The sequence below is a fragment of the Helobdella robusta genome, assembly GCF_000326865.2.
Source record: "Helobdella robusta unplaced genomic scaffold HELROscaffold_1, whole genome shotgun sequence".
Lineage (NCBI taxonomy): Eukaryota > Metazoa > Annelida > Clitellata > Rhynchobdellida > Glossiphoniidae > Helobdella > Helobdella robusta.
Window position 1 is genome coordinate 7,882,531 of NW_008703570.1, and position 19,769 is coordinate 7,902,299.

Here is a 19,769-nt window from a genome sequence, read left to right on the forward strand (position 1 = left end):
TTAGAAAGGCAAACAGTTATGCCAAATCAGTAATTGCGAATGCAGTCACAGAAGATACATACCAAAAGATAATGGACAAGAACACAGCGTTTGAAGTTTGGGAGGAATTAAAAAGAAATTTTGAAGTGTCAACTAAGGACCAACTGTTCCAAGTTTGTAGCAATTTTTCAATTTCAATTGGATAGCGGATGTAGATGTATCCGGCCAAATTGCAAGATTGAAGACTTTATGGAACGAATTAAACAGTGGGCTTCTGGCATCGGGAGAAAATAAACTACCAGAGCTGCTATTAGTATGCAAAGCGATGCAGATTCTCCCAAATAGTTTTCAAAACTTCAAATCAAGTTGGCTAATGCTAGGTGAAGAAAAGCAGTCGATAGATGATTTAATCACTCATCTCTGTGCTTTCGAAAGAGAGATAAAGACTTTCGACACAATCGGTAAATCATCAAGGCAGAACGCCTTAGTTGTAAATGTTGAAAAGCCAAGTTTCAACAAATCAAGAGATTTCACTAAAAGGACAAAACCAGTTGGTAACTGCAACTATTGCCATAAACCTGGACACTGAGTTAAGCAATGTAGAAAGTGGGTCAGTGATGGAAGACCTTCTAAAAATTCCAAAAATGTTTCAGCGACACCAAGAAAAGCATATGATGAAACATCAAATGTAGTTTTGTGCACGTCAGCCAGTAATCAAACACTGAGAGACAACACTTCCTTTTTTCTAAGTACTTTTTCATTAATCACGAAGTTCAGAACGAATCTCAAGACTCATTCTTGTTGTAAAATTCATTGAATCAGAACACTGTTAAATATCGCTAAACAGCAGTTTAGAAATTTTTTAATCGATTGATTGATTGACTCAGTTAATTTCATGGCAAAAAAAACTCACTTGACAAAATTGTGAAATATATTTGCCACGTGTTTTATAGCAGTTGTCTTCAATGAATTAACTGCAAACTTAATTTTTACCTTATGTCGATAAAAGTAATCACTTACGGGTGGATAAAGTTTAATAAATTTTATGAGCAGCACCAAGTAAATACTTGGATTAACATAGATATATTTATTCATCGTGTTATTTAATAAATTCATTGAGAAAATAATTAAAAGTGCAATTATATTCAATTCCAATATTGGTTTTTTGATGTGGTAGGAAGATTTTATATATGTTTGTGAAAGAGTTTGAGGAAAGAAACAACGAAATTTGAAAACCATGCAAACAAGCGAAACCGTCAAAGCGGGATTGGTTAATTTAATATGAATCTCGCATTTGTTTAGCGTGCAGACACACCATCTACACGTAATGTGCTTAATTTATATGCACCGACAATAAGTTAGTCACCAGTGATCAAATGGATTTTATAATTTAATCAAAAGTAGAAATACTGCAAAATTGTTAAAATCTGTTTTAAGGCTATTGCCAGTTAGTATTGAATAAATATATGAAGATGGATACGTCGTGGCGTATCATGCTGTTGCAGTTGTTAGTGATGATTTATTCCTGCCTAGCATTTTTTGCACGTGTCACATGCTTAACAAATGAAAACACATCCAAGCATACAATCATCAGCAGACTGAATACTATGATAAGTTTTCAAATTTTTCAAACACTTGAAAGTTCTCTGCTATTATATAATCGTTGTGTGAATCGATGTGTGTGAGTGTGTGCGTACGTTGTGTACGTGGAAGTGTGTGGGCATGTGTTCGAGTGTATGCTCATGCGCCTGTATTTGTACTTTGTAAGTTCTATTTTTGTTTTCAACTGCACATTTCAAGGAAGAAAGTGGGGGAGTTAACTGTACAACGAATGCAGCAAGGGTTGCAGCAAGCTTCAAGAAATGATCGATACATTCGCGTGCACGCTTATAACAACGTCAAAATACTCAACGGTAAATTGTGCTTTTGTATGCGATTGCTATATCATTAGTCGTTAATTAATGTACGTGCGTTCCGTTGTGTACGTTCTCGAAACGATATAAAGTGCAATGCATACCTAAGATATCATACGAGAAAAATCCCTTTCCTGTTTATCGCTGCTTACTACGCTTCCGTCATGTGCACGCAAAGCATACATGAGATGCATGCATGTAAGTTGCAGGCGCTGTGCGTGCTAGAGAAAATTCTCCCGCGGAAAAAACTATTTCTAGTTTGTATACGAGCTTTCTTCAAACGGTAGAAGAAAATGTTTGTTGACGATTATTTGCTCTGTAATGGATAGGTCAAAGTTAAAAAGAATAGTTTTTGTAATTTTCAACTGAAATTTTTTATTTATTTATTGATTAATTATCGGAAAATTATCGAAAAATTATACTGACTGTTAAAAAGATGTTTTATTTGGCTATATTTACAATTTATTTTCAGTATTACACTTTAAATCATAAATAATTTTATAACTCTAATAATTAATAGTCTTAATATCAAATAACTTTTAGACATATTTACGCTTTAACCTACTCTCACTTCCACTTATTATCTCGAATTTCGTTTGCATTGAGGCACTAATGTAAAGTTTATTTACACTTGATGATGTATTGATTTTTGTTAACCACTAACGATTCTTTTCGCCATCAGTTGATTCATAATGCTCAAAAATGGTGATAAATGGAGCAGCAGCATAAATTACAAACTAAATTTAATTTATTTGCCGGTTTTGATTTTTTGCAATGTTGGATTAGTGGAAAATAATTCGAAAGGGTCTGCATGCGTCTACGAAGCTCACTTGAAAACAAAAGAACGATGGCACGGATTTCTGGCGAACATAACTTTCATACACACCGGTCGATTAACATTTGAAGTCATCTACCCAGTCGAACTATGCTGTGTCAACATTTTATTTTACACTCAGGAACAATTAAAAATTGTGAATCCTCGATCAAGTTGTTGGAACAAACAAAACATCATAAAAACTGAAGAGGAGCAAATTTTAAGGTTAACCCCAACGTTTACTTGGTCGGGATGTCAGCAAGTTGAACAGAAAGGTGTTTCAAAGTACATATGTGAAGGAGGCAAGAGTTTCGTCACGAACGACTACAAAGACAGTCCAGAAACATGGCATATAGCTGTTTCAAACTGCGAAAAGATGTACGGGATTGATATGCAATATAGATTTGTTGTCTACGGTCAGATTGGCACTTGTCATCCGGAGAAGTTTGTCAAAAATTTTCATTTATTTCATTCAAAAGTTTATCCAGTTGCAAAACCTCTCACCAAAATTTATCTACAAAATTATGAAGAAAATGTACCCGAAAGCACTTGTACGGTTTCAGGGGAAGTTAACACTTCCAGCACATGGTACGGTTTCATCACAAACACGTCGTTTAGCAGCGGCGGAGGTTTGGAATATGAATTTATCTTCCCATTCAAGCCAAGTGCAACAACAATAAACATATTTTTTATGAGGCAGAGCACGTAGAAAATCTCAAGGAAGATTATACCTGTTGGCAAAAGGAAAGTGCCATTAGTACGCGCCACATTAAAGAATTGGTGATGGATCTTGGAGTACACAATTCTTGGGACAACTGCATCTTAAAAAACAACTCTATACACGAAAAACCAGTTGTCGTATGTTCGAGCAAGAGGTTATTTAACCAGCCGAAAATTTTCCACATAGCTGCAAGCAGTTGCTCCAGTCAGACTGGAATATATTTAAAATACAAAATAACAACGTTGGGATTCACCGGTGATATTTGTTCCCACGCCAACCATATGAACACAATTATTTCTTTTTTTTCTTTTCTACTTATCATTCCTCATTTCTTAATTGTATGTAAATAATTCCTAGTACTTATTCCGACATGACATAACATTAAAACAATTTGCACGCACACTACCAATATCTATTGCCTTGAGGTTACAGAATGAAACCAATAAAATATATAAATAACGGAAATAAATTAATTTATCATGAAGGTAGTCAGTCAACTGTTTCGTGGTCGAGTGAGTAGTAGATTATTAATTCGTTTGTTTATAATTATCACTTGTATTTTTTAATTTTAAAAGTTAGTAGATTATACGATTCATTTCTATGTTTACGTTTGCTGAGAGAAGTATTTGCGACATTGGAATGAAACGTAGACTTAGGTAGTAAAACTTATAAATAATGTTATAAGCAAGGATACGATGCAACTTCAATAATGACCATTGTGATTTATGATATTTAATGTACAGCAATTATTTTCATAAAGTAATATAATTTTATGGCTAGATTTGATGAAATGTAACTTTATTTTAAGCAACTAAGCATATATTTCTACGGATATACTTGAATATTGTTAACAACGTCGTTAGTTAAATGTGACATGACATAATTTGGATTTTGACTTTTTCTGACCAATTTTAATTTTTTCCTTTTCAAATGTGAAATAAATCATTAGAAACATTGCACATCATTTATCAAAATTTGAAATTTTTTAAAGAAACTAGCCAGTGGAAATATGGGTAGAGTCTGTTTACATTTGGCTGTTAATTAAATTTAGTTGACTCACCGGGCGACAACAAATTCTACAGACCGAAGTATATATTTCGTTGAATTTAAGATAAAATTAATTAAGTCAAAAAATAAACTATGAAATCATTCAACACTGAATGTTTTTTTACAAGAATTATACAAAATTTTTAAACACTAGCGATGATATGGTCCATGACAGTTTGAAAAGATTGACATATCATAGGCAAAAATCAAAAGAAAATATGAAGCATGCATTAGAGTAATCGGCCGTTACATTCGGTAGATCCACAATAACAGGGCAGCTTCTTTCCTGGCACGCTTCCAACTTCGTAGTTGTAATTCCATGTTAACTCCGTGCCCGCCTTTATTAACCTGGCAACATTGGCATAAATCTCTAAATAGAACTTTCTAATCATTACTAATAAAAGAAGCATTAAACTTAATCCCTGCCTTGCTATATGTTGCTCAACAGTTCAACTCTATATAACAAGTTAATTGAGGGACCATTTATTTTGAGATGGGATGTTTATTGAACTTTCAAACTGGAATGTTTTGAGACCTGCTGTTTCGTTTGTTTGGCAATTTGGTAAGAATGGCACGTCCTAGCGCTGTTACCCCAATGTAGATGCCGACTGGCGGAGAAATGGGAAGATAGAGTCTTGAGTGCAAGTTTCGTAGGATGTGTAATAGCATTTGCGACGGTAAAGCTATACATCTAAGATAGAAGTCATACGTCATCAGCAGCTGTGGATTTGTCAAGGCAGCTCAATAAAAGAAAATATTAATACAAATAAACGAAGAAAACCAACTAAAAAACAACAGGAGCTCAGTTGAAATAAAATAAAATTCAACACACTTGAAAGCAAAAAATGCCACCCAAGGAAATCTGAGGTCGTGAGTATCGTAGAATACATTCTGTACAAAAATATTCGGACTGCAACTGTGCTGTAATTCAAAATGTTCATCTCTATTATTAGACAGCAACAGCTTTAATGTATAAATATTTAATTGCAACTCAAATGACAAAAAAAAATAGGAACAAGATAAATTCTTAGGCCTAACATGACTGAACTAAAAAATTGAACGAACGTTGAAGTATCGGCCCAGGTTTCCGACTGATTTGGCGTCAAGTATGTAGACCATGTCCTCTCCGTACAGCTGTCTCGTTTTCATTCTCACCGGCACAACTGTCAATGAATGTTATGTTGCGTAAAATATTATATGGCTATTTATAGCTGGGCCAACAACCATATCAGGAACAAATATATCATTGCATTAGCACAAAACATGAAGGGGAATATGTTTAAAAAATAATTCAGTTATCATTTAGATGAAATTACATTAACATGATTCAATGATGGCAAATAATGGCAGATAGTGGAAATGATAGTAAACGAAGTTTTATGAAATAAACCGGCACTGGCGACATCTTCAACGTTCAATTTTGGTTGTTTAACCAGCTTGTCGGATGGAAAGGTGGTGGTCTGGTGGCTTAATTGGTTATCTCTCATCGCAATCGTTCTAGACCTCAAAATTCGGGTAACTCTTCGTTCTTCAGCTGCATCACGTGTCAGTCAGTATTTATATAATATATAGGCCAATTTGATTGCAATCACCAAACTTAGCCGCATTATTCTAAAAAATATATCACCTCATTAGATACTATATAATTACAACCAACCCTGTATTCTTATCACATTACTCCAATGTTGTATTTAAAATGTTAATTTATATATGTATATAATGATGCACCAAAATCATGCAGTTGATTTAACTACATTGATGAGGACCATTTACGCCAACCTAAACCACCAGTCAGCCAACAAACAATTACCATCAAATTCATCGTCGTACAGAGATTCAGCATCCAAAAAGTCATCTTGGGATAGGTCGGTTGAACTTCTCACTGTGCATTCAACATAACAAAAAAATTTTAATTAAAGTTTGTAAAGAATTTTAAAAAATTTGTTAGTTTAAATAAAAAATGCCGATCAAAATTTCAGTTAATTTTCATGTTTTCAACGTTACAAATTTTCTGTTTACAGCAAACCAACCCCGTTAAAGATCGAAACATAGTCATAATATCAAAAGGAGTATGATCTCATGCACTTGAATTTAATACAATGAACACCGCCATTTATAATATCATTTAATTTTTCAATAACTTAAAAAAACAGGTCAGATTATATTTTACTTGATTTAATTGAGATGGTTGAGCTAGAAAAAACTCGTTTTAAGGCCTTTGAATTCTTCACGTTGTCATGTTTGTGAATCTTGTTATCATTGCTAGTGTCACTTACGTTGTCGCTCTCAGGGTCGATGTGGTTACTGCTACTGCTGCAACTAGCGCTGTCGCATGCAGCCGTATTCATGTCGACGTCGTTAATATTATTTTTCCGATCATTCACATCCATGACGGCATTGCTGTCTTTGTTTCCATCACTACTTTCACTACTGGCTGTCTTTGATAGATGTACATCATTGTTGATGTTACTGTTGTTATCGTTGTTAATACTGTTTTCGAGGTCAGACTGACTGAAGTTGTTCGATAGTGTTAAGTCTTTGGTGTCATCATTATTATTATTATTATTATTGTTGTTGTTATTATTATTATTATTGGAGTCACTGTTGGTTAAGCATTTTGTATCTTCTGATTCGTTCAATAAGGTGCTTTCAGACTGTTCCTCTTCGTAGTCAGACGAGTCCAAGTCACTAATCTCAACTTCAAAGTCATCATCCTGTAAATCCTCCTCCCCATCCTCCATATCATTTTTAACGACGACTTCTACCATGCTGTCAGTTGATCCACTGTCTGTTGTTTGCTTTGCTTGCATGTCTGTGGCCAGATCTTGGGTGACGTTCGCCGCGAGATTTCCGCTCGTGGATGCTGGTAGCATGTCAACGACATCTGATTTAATAGAATTATCAACAACTGGATAGTTTCCTTTATCACATGCATCCGGTTTTACGTCACCAACATTTATATTATTATTATTGTTGTTGTCGTCATCTGATTTTTCATCATCCACTTTTGATTGAATTTTTTTTGCATCGGTATCAACGTCGTTAGCTTCCAAATCATTGGTCTCAGTTGCGAATTCAATTTTCTTTTTGTGATCTGCTCGTTTAACATTGTGCTTTGAATTCTGAAAAGCTTTAAATAAATAATTAGTGAAAGATAAAGAAAAGATGTTTAAAAAGTTGATAATGTCTATTTTATTGAACTGAAACGAGTTATCTTGAATAAATAGTGAATGCTTTAAAAATTTATTGCACAGAGTATATCTACCATTCATTTTAGACTTTCTGGCGAGCCATACTCGAAACTTTTCATCATCAACATTGTCCTTCTTTTTCCTATTTGCATTGAGAACAATTTAAATATACAGTAAGGACTGCTTCGGTTGTGTAACTGTGTGTATTGTACGTAATTTTGATACGTTGTTATGGAATAATGGAGGCTGTCTGAGATATTTCTGCATTTTAAAACAACTAATCCTAGTCAACAGATTGATTTTAAAAGCCATGGTAAATATCTAATCAATAAAAATGATGTTGGGAGAATTATAAAGAAATCTTCAATATAACTGGCTCGAAAAGTAACAAACCTCTTCTTCTTCTTAGCATTCAGTCCATTCTTTTCCGTATTTTTACCGGAACTTCTGTAAATTCGATCATATTCATAAGAGTTTCATTTAAATGATTAATTAAATTGAAAGAAATAAACGAAACATATGTCAATGAAGGGTCATGAAACAAGTGCGAGGAGTCAATGCCAACTAAATTTTATGCATACTCAGAAGATTTTCATGAAAAGCCTAAGATAGAATTATAAAAAAAATGGCAACAATCATCGTCAACATTTAACAGCATATTTAGGTTCGTTTGAAATCTGAGCGACAGTTTCAGGTTCACCATTTCCGCAGCAGCTTTCATGTCTTTTTATTCAACATCAAATTAAACTTGCTCTAATCTTTTTTAATTGTTACACTACAATTTTTCAAACCTTTTTCTTATGTTCTTTAGAGAATTTTCAAATTCTCCACTCAGACTGGCCAAGTTTTACTCTGATAAAACATACCTGGGGAAGACACCAAGATACACCTTGCATATTCTTAGCACAATTTTTTTCATGTTAACAACAATTAGAAAATAAAAGTTACTTCTTTATATAATATTAATATTAGGACAAAAATAAAACTAACTTCCTCCTAGCAACTTCCTTTTTGTTCCATCTGTAAAATAATTAAATAAGTTTGTAATCACGTAAGCGCAAGATGGATATGTTTTTGTCATTCAATGGCCGGTTTTGTGTTACTGTAATTAAATTCTGTTTCAAAATTTTATGAAAATAAAATGAAAAATGAACTTAAATAGCAATATGTCATGAGATACATTGAACTTGAATCACAGTAAGTAAAGAATTCTATAAAATTAGACCACACTGATAAAAAAACTAAATACTGACACGTTTGAGTTTTTCATCAAATCAGTATCACACTCCTCCTCTTCTTCCTCGTCATCGTCATCTTTTATTACGTCACTTTCATATCCCTCTTTCTCTCTTTCAACGACGTCAATGTGATCCAGGTCTGCCAGGTACTCATCGCCGTACAGCTTGCCATCCTGGAGTTATAAAAAGTTACTAAAAAGTATGTTACAATGAATTTTTGCACAGATTTTTGCTGAAACATATTAACAGACTTGCAATAATTATGCAAAAAAATTATGGTGGTGATATCGTTGATTTTTTTAATTTATTTTTGATGAGCAAGATGCAGTTAACTAACCTCATTGGCAGAATCCTCAGTGAGCACCTGACCTGAATACACACATATGAATCGGCCTGCTGGAATGTCATCCAAGCACCTCAAACCCCAACCCCTGCAATTGGCCAAGTTAACGCACGTTATTATGAACATAAATAATTCGTATACAGGGTTAGATGAGAATCTATCACCAACTTTTTTTCAGTTTTGAAAATTTGCAATCGAAGACTGAGACCATTTTGAATGACTCTGTTGCGGCATCTACTGTCGCATGAACACCTCGAATTGCATTCGTATATGCTGAAAGTTAGAAGTTTAACGAAATTATAATTCTATTTGAACACGGCTAAATGCTAAATGCGCCACATGGGTTCATATTCTAATAAGAAGTCTATAAAATGTACAAAAAATAACAATCTACATTAGCACGGCATATTCATACGAAAATATAAGACCAAACTAGTACGAACTAACGCAGTGATGATTGGTTGTTTGAGCCTCCTGTGCGAGTAGCCTGCCTTGTTGTTTTTGTTACCAGGGAGACAACCGGTTGCTTCAACTGTCAGCTGGATGCACTTACACTTGGAACGATCCTGAAATGTTATTGACCATAGTTTGGAGCTAATAGATTGGTGCTATGATGAAGAACATCGTTGCGAGGTTATAACTCTACAAACAATCAAATTTAAGCACAATTGCAAAACCTTATTTTTTTCTCAATAATGAAAATTATTATACATCACCAAAGGCTCTCCCAGACTCTTCTCACAACCTCACACACAACTCACCCTGCAGTTATCTGTACAGTCACATCCAACAAGGAACGATGGATCTGTGTTTAGGTTCACTCCACGACCTAAAAAATTAAAAGGTACTAAATCAACAACTAAACATACTTTTTAATAGGAAAATAACAAAAAATTCTACTGAATAAATGCAAAATGAAGAAAGCAAGCTATCCAATCTAAGTTTGACATCATGAAAATAGTTTCACAGGTTGAACCTGGTATTCTTTCAGTGGAGTACTCAATTTGATCAGGGCGCTGTTCATCGAGTGAGTTAACACAACTAACTGCAACTGGCTCTTTTCCTTGAGAAAAGTCCTCCACTGTACAGTTGTTCTGCAATCAAGTGATGAAGGAATGATTTTCATGTACGCACGTATGATTCGGTGCTTGCGCGGGCATACAAAATATGCCATGTACGTCGTGTGGTGTGGATAGAGCAGCTTACGTGGCACAAAGGTTTAAGTAGTATAAAGCTGCATAATAATTAAACAAACATGTAGACATGTATCATTAAAATATGACCCAACAACCTTGACAACATCAAACTCCACATCAGTCGAGAGCTTCACATCGAATGAAAACAAGTCAATGGTCAGCAGAGAATCCATCTGCGTCAGACCGCCATCAACTTCATCGATAGAGCGAAACAACCTCCCACAGTGCGACCTGTACGTCACCATTTTCTTCTTAAAGTTCCCCGGCTTCGATACTTGCCTAGTTTAACGTTTGATAAGATGGTAGCGACTCGTCAAAGCTACAAAATATTCTACCATATTTAAACCTAAAAAAACATGTGAGTGTGGCTTTTTAGACATAGCATGTTTTTTACGGAAGTATATGCTGAATGTTAACAATGATGTGATGTTCATGTGTTAAAAAATAAGCTTTCAAGCATTTTATATAAAAAATGTCTAATTCTACAACTAAATACGATATACTCAGAAAATTGATTTGAATGACTCAACTGAATAAAATTAAAGTTATCTTCAAGGAAAAAAATGTTTCAAGCCAATAACATCTTAATCAAATGGTAAACACGTAACAGCAAGTACTGCATCACATACTGAAAGTTGTTGATAGATGAAAAATAAAACGTTCTCGTGAGCGGTTGAATCGAATTGATTCAAAATAAACCAACCTGTCCCATCCGCAAAGCAGAGGAATGAGGTAAGGGTTGACCCCTCTGTGGTTCTTTGGATCGTCACCCCCTTCAATTATGCAGGCGGGTCTGCAGCGAATGCAGGAATCTGAAGCCAATCAGAAAATTCGTCGTAATCATACAAGATATAATATATAAATAAATGAAAAAATAAAAACAAATTAATTAATTAATTAATTAATCACGCTAATATATGGCAATGAAAACAATGATGCTTCAGTTAAATAAAGAAAAAATTTCAAAAATTACCATAAATTTCAAAAATTTCTGAAAATTATTTTGAAAACAAAACCAACAAGACCAAATAATGAGTGATTTAAAAAAAAGGAGGAGGAATATCTTAAAAGTCTGACTTGTTTGAGAGTAATTATACAAAGCCTCGCTGAATTTCTAAGTTTGGAAAACTTTTAAAAATCGAAAACGATGAAAGGCAACAAAAATTTCTTGATTCACAATGAAACTATTTGTGAAAGTTCGTTCATAAGCATCAAGCATTAAAATTAAAAAGACACATAATGGTTGAAAAATGTAGACTTAAATTAATTAACAAATACCAAGTTAACGAATACCTTTTCTTCGGTTGATTGCATGGTAGTTAATTCTTTGTAGCAACAAGGGGTCAAGTGTTCGCAAAATGCCAAAACGGTCTAAAAAATTGTTATAAGGAGGTCAGCAGATCAAAAATGGAAAATTTGACACGTTAACATCCTAGGCCCGTGTCCAGCAAACTAAACCACGACATTTTTATTGTCTCTACGCATTCAAATAAAGGATAACAATAAAGTCAAAAATTAAATTAAATCTAGAAAGCTTGTTCATAGGATTATGAAAATTTGAACTGATTTATTTCAGGTTATTGCAAATGACCGTTTTAGCTAAGTACTTTTTTATTTAAGTCTTGTATTTTTTTTTTTTTAACAAGTCAATTCAGAATAAAAATTTTGTATCAAAATAAGCCTTTGCTTTACCCAAAATTCTAACTAGAGTTTTCAGAACCCACTCTACACTCTATGTTGCCGTTTACTGCATTTATACATAACTAATACTATCGGAAAACTATTACTTAAAACGGTACTTAACTGGTTTAATTTTGTGTAATAAAAATAATTTGACAGACCTGTCATTCGATAACTCGGCTGGACTACGGTGGAAATTTTGTTCGTCAAGCTGCTGTCATCTAGTATGGAAGTTGTTTCTACTGATCTTTGCCTCAAGACGTGCTTGTCGCTTTCCTGTGGCTGCAGTGACTCTTTGGATTTCTCCCATTCATCAACATTTGGATCCAAATCTATCATCTCAATACCTGCAAGTTTAAAAAAAATTGGATTTTATTTTTCACTCAATTCAATTAAGGCCAGTATTATTCGTGAATAATTAAAACTATATATATATATATATGTTAATATATATATATATATATATATATATATATATATATATATATATGTTATATTGCTGTAATTGTATCAGTATTTTCAATTGTTGGAGGTTTTGGGTGCGTGTGTGTATATCGGTTGTGGGTGTGCGTACTCTTTGTGAGTGTGTTTGAATTGTGTTATGAGACCTTATTTATTGATTCTTGGTTAATGGTAGCTTTATTTTATGTTTACTTTAGAAATATTTGTTTTTGTATGATCACTTAAATGGACAAAATTTTTCTGTTGGTTATGTCGGATAGCGCCTTTGGGTAGTTCTATAAAAGTCGCTATAAAAGTTTTCTTATAATAATAATAATATGTGTGTCTGTGTGTGCATACTGTATAGCTAAATAAACTGACATTTTTGCGAACTCGTAACATTTTATTGCATTTGTATCAACAAGCCAAGCTTTTTCAAAAAACATTTCAATAATAAAACAAAACAAAATGAAATACGTTAAACTAATATTCACTGTTTAATCAACGTGCAAAGTCAACGATCGATACTGCTGTTTGTATTTAGCATAAGTATATTTGTTTATGTCACTTTTACTTTGTAACAAATGACGTCAGAACGGCCAGATATGGGTTGGGCGGTTTCAATTTTTTTAAGTCTAGTCTCTAATTTAATTGCTTAAATAGTAAAATATCAAGAACAGTTGAGATCGTTCATTGTATCGAGCGTCAACATCGTTTAGCTAGCATGCACAAGAAAACTTTTGGCACATAACAACTTAACGTTGTTCAACGTGAAAGGGAAATAGCAACATGTACGTACATACTCAAAAAAAATTTTTATTCTTCTTTTGGATATTCATTTGTCCCATCAAAAACTGACTTATATTATATAAATAAAAGATGTTGCTAAAATAACAACTACGGTATTTAGTTGCACTATTTCAGCCAACCAAGTAGGTTGGCCAGCAAGATAGTTCAACTAGTGCCATGCCCCACACCAGTAGTGACCTGAATCAAATGCAACAAATCTCGACCATCATGTACTTATACGAAGAAGGCGTTGTTCATTTCATTTGCACATTATGTGTTGTACTCCTATATGCAAACCTAGGCGTCAACAATTTTTAATGAGGAAGATTTCAATGTAAAAACTTCACATGGTTTCCAAATTCAGGATTTTATTTCAAGTTCTCTAAGTGGTCAACAGAGTGTGATAAACAAAAGTAAAAGAATAATTTCCCCAAACTTTGTTGATAAAATAAAATTTAAGACTAAAGTCATAAGTTCTAACAAATTTTAAATCAAATTATAAAAAATTAAGAACAAACATAAATACACAGCAGCAAACAGGAACATTACTCAAGTCAACGAAACTACTCAGCAGCACTAGAATAGCAACATATGGATAAGCAGAGTGAGAGTAAATCATTAACAGTGAAAAATATGCTCTGATAATTAAAAGGATAACAATCACCTTTGCTAGTGGGATCGTCATCGTCTAGGACAGTGTAGACAACGTAGGCACCTTTCTTGTTCATCTTCTGCATGGTGCTGAAGCGAGGACCGCGACCGATCTTCTGTGAGGCTTCTGCCTTGGCCTTCAAAAAGAGCAAAACAATTGAACTGTTAGACAGGACAAAACTTATCAACTGGCTCAACATATAACGGAGAGATCAAGATGAGTTAAAATTATTACGATTTTGTAATTGAAACTGATAACAAACCATTTAAAGGAATTATTAATAACGCAAACTTAGTTGACGTAACGCGTTTGTTAAAATGTAACTGACCAACTCTCTGTAGAGAGGTTCTAGTCTCCTTGAGCCCCTGTATATCCATTCTGCCTGCTTGCTCTCCACAAAGAGCAACTTGACCAGGCTGGCATCCACCTCCAGCACTGAAGAGGTCATCCTGAGAATCGTTCAGTTGTTAGTAAAAAAATATTGAAAGTTTTGTTTATAAATATGAGACATCTGAATTGTTAAAAATTAATGATCGATTCCTAAAAAAATGAAATTGATAAAATTGAATATTAGAACAAATGAGAACTGACCAAACTCCATTTTGTTCAGCTTTTATTATATGACCTTGCTTCAAGTGAACCATTGGTCTCTGCAATTTTAATTATAATTATTTGAGTTAGCTTCGACGGTAGTGGTGTCATGTCTTTTTTCGTTGTTATTGCGAGGTGACCTGGTTCGAATCATATCTGTCCAAACTAAAAAAAATTATCAGGTGTAGATCAGATCTTGCGTTTACGAACAAAGTGTGTTGGGTATGTATGCAGAGTAACGTAGTTGTAAGGACTTTGTAAATATTATCGCATTACAAGTTTCATTTTACAGGCGATTTCTATAAAGCCTTATTAGGACTTCCATTCAAAGCATTAGGAACTTCACTTGCATGAAAGGGAATCTTACTCCACTTGCAACAAGCTTTATAAAAAGTATTCCAAGTTACGTTGATAAACTTCCTTTCGCTTTCGATTTCCCAGCTTATCATCACTTTTATGACAGCTAACAATAAACTTTGAAAACGATTTCAACATTAACCCATCTTCAAATTAGATTGATATATAACATGACCCTTCTGCACATGTATAGACATCAAAGGATCCATCAAACATTTCTTCACTCCAATTATATTTTAATCCTATTTCTCAGGGCATATCGTTATTTTAAATAGAAATACATTGCTACTATTTTTCCAAACTTTGCCTTAAAAACATGTGCTATGCTGTTTTGGAATCGCTTCTAAAAATGTGTTTCCATAAAATTTCGCTGCAGAACGTTACATGCAGGACATGACCTTCTATTAAAAACTGCTATTCATCATCTGAGCCCATTATTGAACAAATCACAATGATCTCATTTCCATACAAAATACGAAAGCAAAATGAAACGTGTCCAAAAAGTCAAAAAATACAACAAAGCAACCAACGTACATTAGGAAAGACCTGCAGGTACTCTTTGATAAACTGTGAATTACTAGTCCGCACATCCTCCCAAACAAACTTGCCTGTCAACGAGCACAACAGGAATATAAATACAAACAACACGTGAGTATGTATATTATAGAAACATAAATAAAAACGTATAACGCAAATTATTGTGTCAGAACAGATCATTTAGATGTTAACAATCAATTTTTCTTACATTAAAGTATTAAGAAAAAATCAAAAAAGTTAAAATTATATTGAATATCTTCAAATGATATACATTCTTCGACCATAGCAACACAAAATGAGATAGAAATTTACTTTGATCATAGACTTGTCTGATGTCACAAACGGCACAATACTGAGCGTATCCATCATCAAAAAATACTAAATATCTACATGAGGGCAGGTTAATTCACTAGTCTTAAAAGTGGACAAGCTAAAGTCCAAAATATTCATTGATGTAGTTCTACACAGTAAGACAACAAACACACAGTATACAATTTGGTCTGAATTTTAAAAACAATAGCTATTGATAACTTTCCAGAGATGTTAATATTCGATACACATTAGTTGCACAGTACAAACAACAATGTATAAAATACACCAATTGTTAATGAATTATACAAAGAACAAGCAAATGGACTATACAACACAAGTAAAATTTCATCGACTTAACTTGTTTTCATACAATACAAAACATAAAATGAAAAAACTAACAATACCTTAACAAAAAGCAAAAAATCTACAAGCAGTCTAAAGAAACAACCGAACACTCGACAACTTACCTAAAAAAGTTTGTTCTGGACGGACCTTCGGCCACTACGCCAGCATACCAGAAATTCACTACTGATATGTCTCTGTACAAAGCTGCAGAAGTAAAAGTTGTTGAAACTTGAAACATTGCTACGATTAATGATAATGTAACAACAGTTAATCATTTACAGCTTTTTTATCATCATCCTCATAAACATCAGCAGAACAAATCAAGCTATCATCATGTGATCATCAACTCAGTGACATAATCAACTTTACATAGTCAGACTTATTGATATCAAAGAAATCACTAAAAATACAAAGAAGCTAAAAAATTTCTGTGAAAACCAGCACTAATGTCTTTCATTTGCGCATCCCAACAACATTTTTGCTACAACCATTTATTTATTTATTTAATTATTTTTTCTGATGAATAAATTCAACAAATATAATATCTACTTGTAACTTTTATTCAAAGAAACATTTTAAAAGTAATAATTTTCTTAATGCTTGATATTTAAAAGATTCTACTTGGTAAAATTTTTTGGAGATATATGAGAGCTGCTATAGATTTGCAACTAAAATTTTTTTCGACCATTTCCAATAAAATATTTTGTGAAACATTTTACTAATCTAGCTATGTCAAATCTGCGGTAGTTAATCAAATAATCTCTGGGCTAACCAGAAAGCATTGGATTATTTGTTTCTTAATAGATGTGGTGTTTACAAATAAAAAAAAAAAAATAGAATAATAATGAAGGAACACATGAGTGTGAACAAACGAAACGTGGATGGATAAACTATATTGCCTTTATAAATAGTTGCACCTGACCAGTTAAACATAAACAATTAATTACATTAATTAATCAATTAATTAATAGTAATTAAAAAAATAATTATTTTACTAGCAAATGTTTACGAACCTATGACTCGGGTTCCAACTGCCATCAGGTGCTGAGGGACTTCCCCGAATGCAATATTTTTGGATGTGAACGAATGCATTTTGATATCTCCAAAACGAACTAAGTATACCCTCTGGTTGGTGCAAGTAGATGGTAGTCAATGAAAATATATTTTACAAAAATAATTTTTTATAAACTTTGTGAATAGTTGCAAAGAATTGGTTTAATGTGATGGTGGTGTTAATGATTTACGTTACTCAAATGTGCGAACTTTTTCAATGTACATAACCAAAAAATCAGATGGAAATTACGTTTAAAAAACTCTGTAAAATATATATATTTCTATCTATTCTATATTTAATTTTTTTTTTTTTTTGTTAACCACTTCGGAAGCCATGTAGAACTTCTCATGAAATTCTTGTGCAATTTTACTATCATTTGGAACATTTATTTATACCAACTTCAACCTACAATTTCATTGCAAGTTAATCTCAAACACAATTATGCTGAGACCATCCTTGCACCTACTAAAACGTAAGTTTTATTCATTGCTGGTATGGATGAAATATGAGAAAAATTCAAGCAAATAACTACAGCCACTGTCCTCATCAGTGGTCTGTACCTCAGATGCGCTTGAACTTACTTACATGCAAACGTTGGAAAATTTTTTCACTTCTAGTTCCTCAATATTTATCATTCAACATAAATTTCAGATATAAGGTTTAAATATTAAAAAAAGCATCAGAAAAGCAGACAATGTCATAAAAATAAGTGAACATTGCATGCATGCATAGCAGGCAATAGAGAAGGCAGACCTGAGGCAGTGAACTGTTGGGGTTGACGATGTCAAAAAGTATTCCCTCCTTCCAACAGTCTGTCACTTTGTGAGCAAACACTTTACTAAATTTCACCAACTCCCTTTAAATGATTAGATAAAAATTGAAGAATATTTCAAACTAAATTACAGAAATAACAACAAAAAATTGTCAACACATTTAAAAAGACACACAAGTCTAGTAACTGAAATGCTCAATATTAATAATGACATTTATGACAAAAGTGAACCTACCCGCTGGCCATATTGTGGAGGTTGTCACCAATCAACATCACATCCTCATCATCACTGCACCCTGGCCTGTTGCGTTTTTAAAACAATGAAATTGAAAAATGTTGAAATATGCTCAAAAATTTAACTTAACTTGAAAACTGAACAATTAAATACTAGCCTATTTTTTAGATCCCTTCCTGGTCTTATGAGCTCTTGGCAATCAGAAAATGTTTCAGAAATTTGTTTTGCATCTTCTGTAAACGGGAAAATAATAAACTTATCAATATTAAAAATAGAATCAAAGATAATTCACATCATTTATTAGAAAAATATTCGGTCATTTTTTCAAAGAATAAAATTTTATATAAAACAATGAATTTAAGAAAGTTCAATTAAACACACAATTGTTAAAAAAAATTGATGCTCAAGGTTTCTAAATCATATATCCATGATTAACATATATAACTAACTAAAGATATATGTAATTATTACCAGTTACAAATAACAATAGCATGTATTACATCATTAATATTGTTTGAATAAACTAACTAAACCATGAATCAATCTTGAGATGAGTGCATGACAGGCTTGAAAATATCAATTGATAAAAAATAGATACAGTCTCAACACAAAAATGATGATGATGATGACTCTTTTATTACTCAAATATTACATATGATTTTTACAAATTTACAACAATCACAATTCACAACAATTTTTTTTTAATTTAGGCCAGGATTAATTAGCTGGTTAGGGGGTTAGGCTGTAAAGTTGTTGTTAGTCATTGTTAGCTTAATCTTACATAGCTTACGACGGCAACCGTGGACAGGATGGAATTTTAGTTTTATAAGTTTTGCCTTATTAAAGACCATACCAAAAATTGAAAATATGAAAACATTTTATTATTATGGTCTGAAAAGTACAAAATATTTAATAATAAAAAAACCTCTGAGTTTCCTCAGTTCTTCTCCGATGATGCTGGATGAATAAATATCAGTCAATTGGTTTTCTAGCATTAATTTCGTCAAGCTGGACTTAATAAAATCTTTCAGTTCATCATCATTGTGGATGTCTTGCAGATAAAACAAATCAACATCGTCTTCATCATTAAGCTCCATGTCCATAACTTTATTATTTTATAAATATTTTACTTTATAGTTTATTCTAACTTAAAAGTTAATTTTTAAAATTTAAAAAAGTAAACTTTCTCATAATTTAATAATTTAACTGTGAACTTTCTGCTAATTAAGTATGACTGTAAACATCGTCCTAATCTAATTTAAACATGCAGAAAACTGGATTAAAAAATGAAATGGTGCAAGTACGTAAAAGTCATCATAGACAACACGCAAGTCCGCGGCAACCGCACATTTGTTATTTGTTTATGTTTTTTTTAGATACATAGAGAAGAAAGTCCTTAAAAGTGAATTTGCCATGAACATAAATTAAAATTTTATATGAAATAGGACAGTCAGTCAGTCAGTCAGTCAGTCAGTCAGTCAGTCAGTCAGTCAGTCAGTCAGTCAGTCAGTCAGTCAGTCAGTCAGTCAGTCAGTCAGTCAGTCAGTCAGTCAGTCAGTCAG

At 33.0% G+C, this 19,769-nt stretch overlaps 4 protein-coding genes across 4 annotated transcripts; 1 reads left to right on the forward strand and 3 right to left on the reverse strand.

Moving 5' to 3' along the window:
* Positions 1-2,749: 2,749 nt before the first annotated feature.
* HELRODRAFT_147546 (hypothetical protein) lies at positions 2,750-3,019 on the forward strand (the record flags this gene model as incomplete). The annotated part of the gene is made up of 1 exon (XM_009011118.1): positions 2,750-3,019. A coding segment is annotated over one exon (270 nt), but the record flags the coding sequence as incomplete, so codon positions are not given.
* Positions 3,020-4,704: 1,685 nt separating this feature from the next.
* Positions 4,705-5,623, reverse strand: HELRODRAFT_63352 (hypothetical protein; the record flags this gene model as incomplete). Its single annotated transcript, XM_009011119.1, has 3 exons — positions 4,705-4,822; positions 5,307-5,395; positions 5,540-5,623. 3 exons carry the CDS (start codon positions 5,621-5,623, stop codon positions 4,705-4,707), a joined length of 291 nt encoding a protein of 96 aa, XP_009009367.1.
* A 1,010-nt stretch (positions 5,624-6,633) lies between these two features.
* HELRODRAFT_159224 (hypothetical protein) lies at positions 6,634-8,584 on the reverse strand (the record flags this gene model as incomplete). The annotated part of the gene is made up of 4 exons (XM_009011120.1): positions 6,634-7,604; positions 7,740-7,807; positions 8,059-8,112; positions 8,532-8,584. 4 exons carry the CDS (start codon positions 8,582-8,584, stop codon positions 6,634-6,636), a joined length of 1,146 nt encoding a protein of 381 aa, XP_009009368.1.
* A 300-nt stretch (positions 8,585-8,884) lies between these two features.
* Positions 8,885-19,310, reverse strand: HELRODRAFT_187943 (hypothetical protein; the record flags this gene model as incomplete). The annotated part of the gene is made up of 20 exons (XM_009011121.1): positions 8,885-9,076; positions 9,241-9,334; positions 9,415-9,519; positions 9,694-9,812; positions 10,008-10,075; positions 10,223-10,340; positions 10,538-10,721; positions 11,146-11,254; positions 12,284-12,469; positions 14,017-14,140; positions 14,333-14,453; positions 14,596-14,654; positions 15,487-15,560; positions 15,802-15,875; positions 16,269-16,350; positions 17,160-17,271; positions 17,954-18,056; positions 18,208-18,273; positions 18,338-18,440; positions 19,133-19,310. 20 exons carry the CDS (start codon positions 19,308-19,310, stop codon positions 8,885-8,887), a joined length of 2,271 nt encoding a protein of 756 aa, XP_009009369.1.
* Between the last annotated feature and the right edge of the window lie 459 nt (positions 19,311-19,769).